Below are 1219 nucleotides of genomic sequence, written 5' to 3'. Positions count from 1 at the left end.
GAAATTTATTGTGTGCATCAAAGAAAGTTTTTGTTATCATTCCATTAATGGTAGGAAAGCCCCAAAGTCCTATAAATCGCCCTTCTTATCCTCAGAACGCAGTCTTCCATAAGTAAATTAATTTTTTGCAGTCTTTTCTCCTCCATGTTAGATACGATTTCTAAATAATTTGGCTGCAATTGAAGCAAGGTAGCCAATTTCTTATAATCCGCGAGCTTTAAAAAGTGAGGAAAGTAAAATATTTTCGACTTCATCATTTCAATCTCCTCTTTTGTAAATAAATACCATGCATTTAAGTCTGTTGATAGTACCTTTTCCGACTTATTAACTATACCACGTCCTGTATATTCTTTTGCTTTCTCCAGATGACTTTCAACAAGCATAAAATGTGCTTTATCGAGGCTTTGTTTAGCAATAGTTAGGTTTACATTAACGGCTTTTAGCCCATTCGGATGTAATTTGTCCACAGCTCTTTTAAAAAGTACATAATGCTGACGTAACTTAACCCTATACCTCGGATCATGTAACCTGAGTGGCAAATCAATGAGGGGTATTTTCGACCGTATTAAATCAAACTTCATATCTGCAGGATCTCGTGTCTCAGTTGTAGCTGTTGTCGGTGCCCCTTCCGTAACCTTCATCACCATGCTAAAAAAGGGTGTTAAATTATTTTGCGGAGTAGTCGTGATTGCCTGTGGAGGTGTATATGTATCAACTTCACTCCCAGAGATCTCGTCCACCACATTAGGTCTCTTCGACGCATTATCCGTGGAAGGTATTTCCGACTGCTCAAATTCAAGATCCTTGTCCGTATATATAGGCGCATTACTTGTGCTTGTTGTCCTCGCCACTTCCGTAGACTTCATCTCCACGAGAGTTGGATTCTTTTGCAGAGTAGTCGTGATTGACTGTGGGGATGTATATACATTGAGGTCATTTGAAGAAATCGCATTCTTCTGGTCAGGTGTCGTCCAAACATTAGAGGTGGAAGGTATTTCCGATTGATCTAATTTAAGCCTCTCGTCCGTAAATAAAGTCGCATGTGTAGCAACTGTTGTTAGCACCCCTTCCGTAACCTTCCTCTCCATGTTAGACACGGGTGTTAGATTATTTTGTGGAGTAGTCGTGATTGCCTGTGGAAGTGTGTATGTATCAACTTCACTACCAGAGACCTCGTCCTCCACATTAGGTCTCTTCGACGCACCATCAATGGAAGGTA

At 40.2% G+C, this 1219-nt stretch overlaps 1 protein-coding gene across 1 annotated transcript in view; it reads right to left on the bottom strand. All coding sequences in view use genetic code 11, as the record gives it.

Moving 5' to 3' along the window:
• Positions 1 to 1219, bottom strand: part of EGR_10312 (hypothetical protein) — a gene marked incomplete at both ends in the record, with an annotated part of 2548 nt that overhangs the window by 765 nt on the left and 564 nt on the right. Inside the window, one exon of the mRNA XM_024499561.1 lies at positions 312 to 1133. Coding sequence (XP_024346023.1) covers positions 312 to 1133 — 822 coding nt within the window. The remainder of the gene's footprint in view (positions 1 to 311; positions 1134 to 1219) is intronic.

This window comes from Echinococcus granulosus, assembly GCF_000524195.1.
Source record: "Echinococcus granulosus chromosome Unknown EG_S00208, whole genome shotgun sequence".
Taxonomy (NCBI): Eukaryota; Metazoa; Platyhelminthes; class Cestoda; order Cyclophyllidea; family Taeniidae; genus Echinococcus; species Echinococcus granulosus.
Note: the sequence above shows the minus strand (reverse complement) of the source record. Positions and strands in the feature narration are given on the sequence as shown.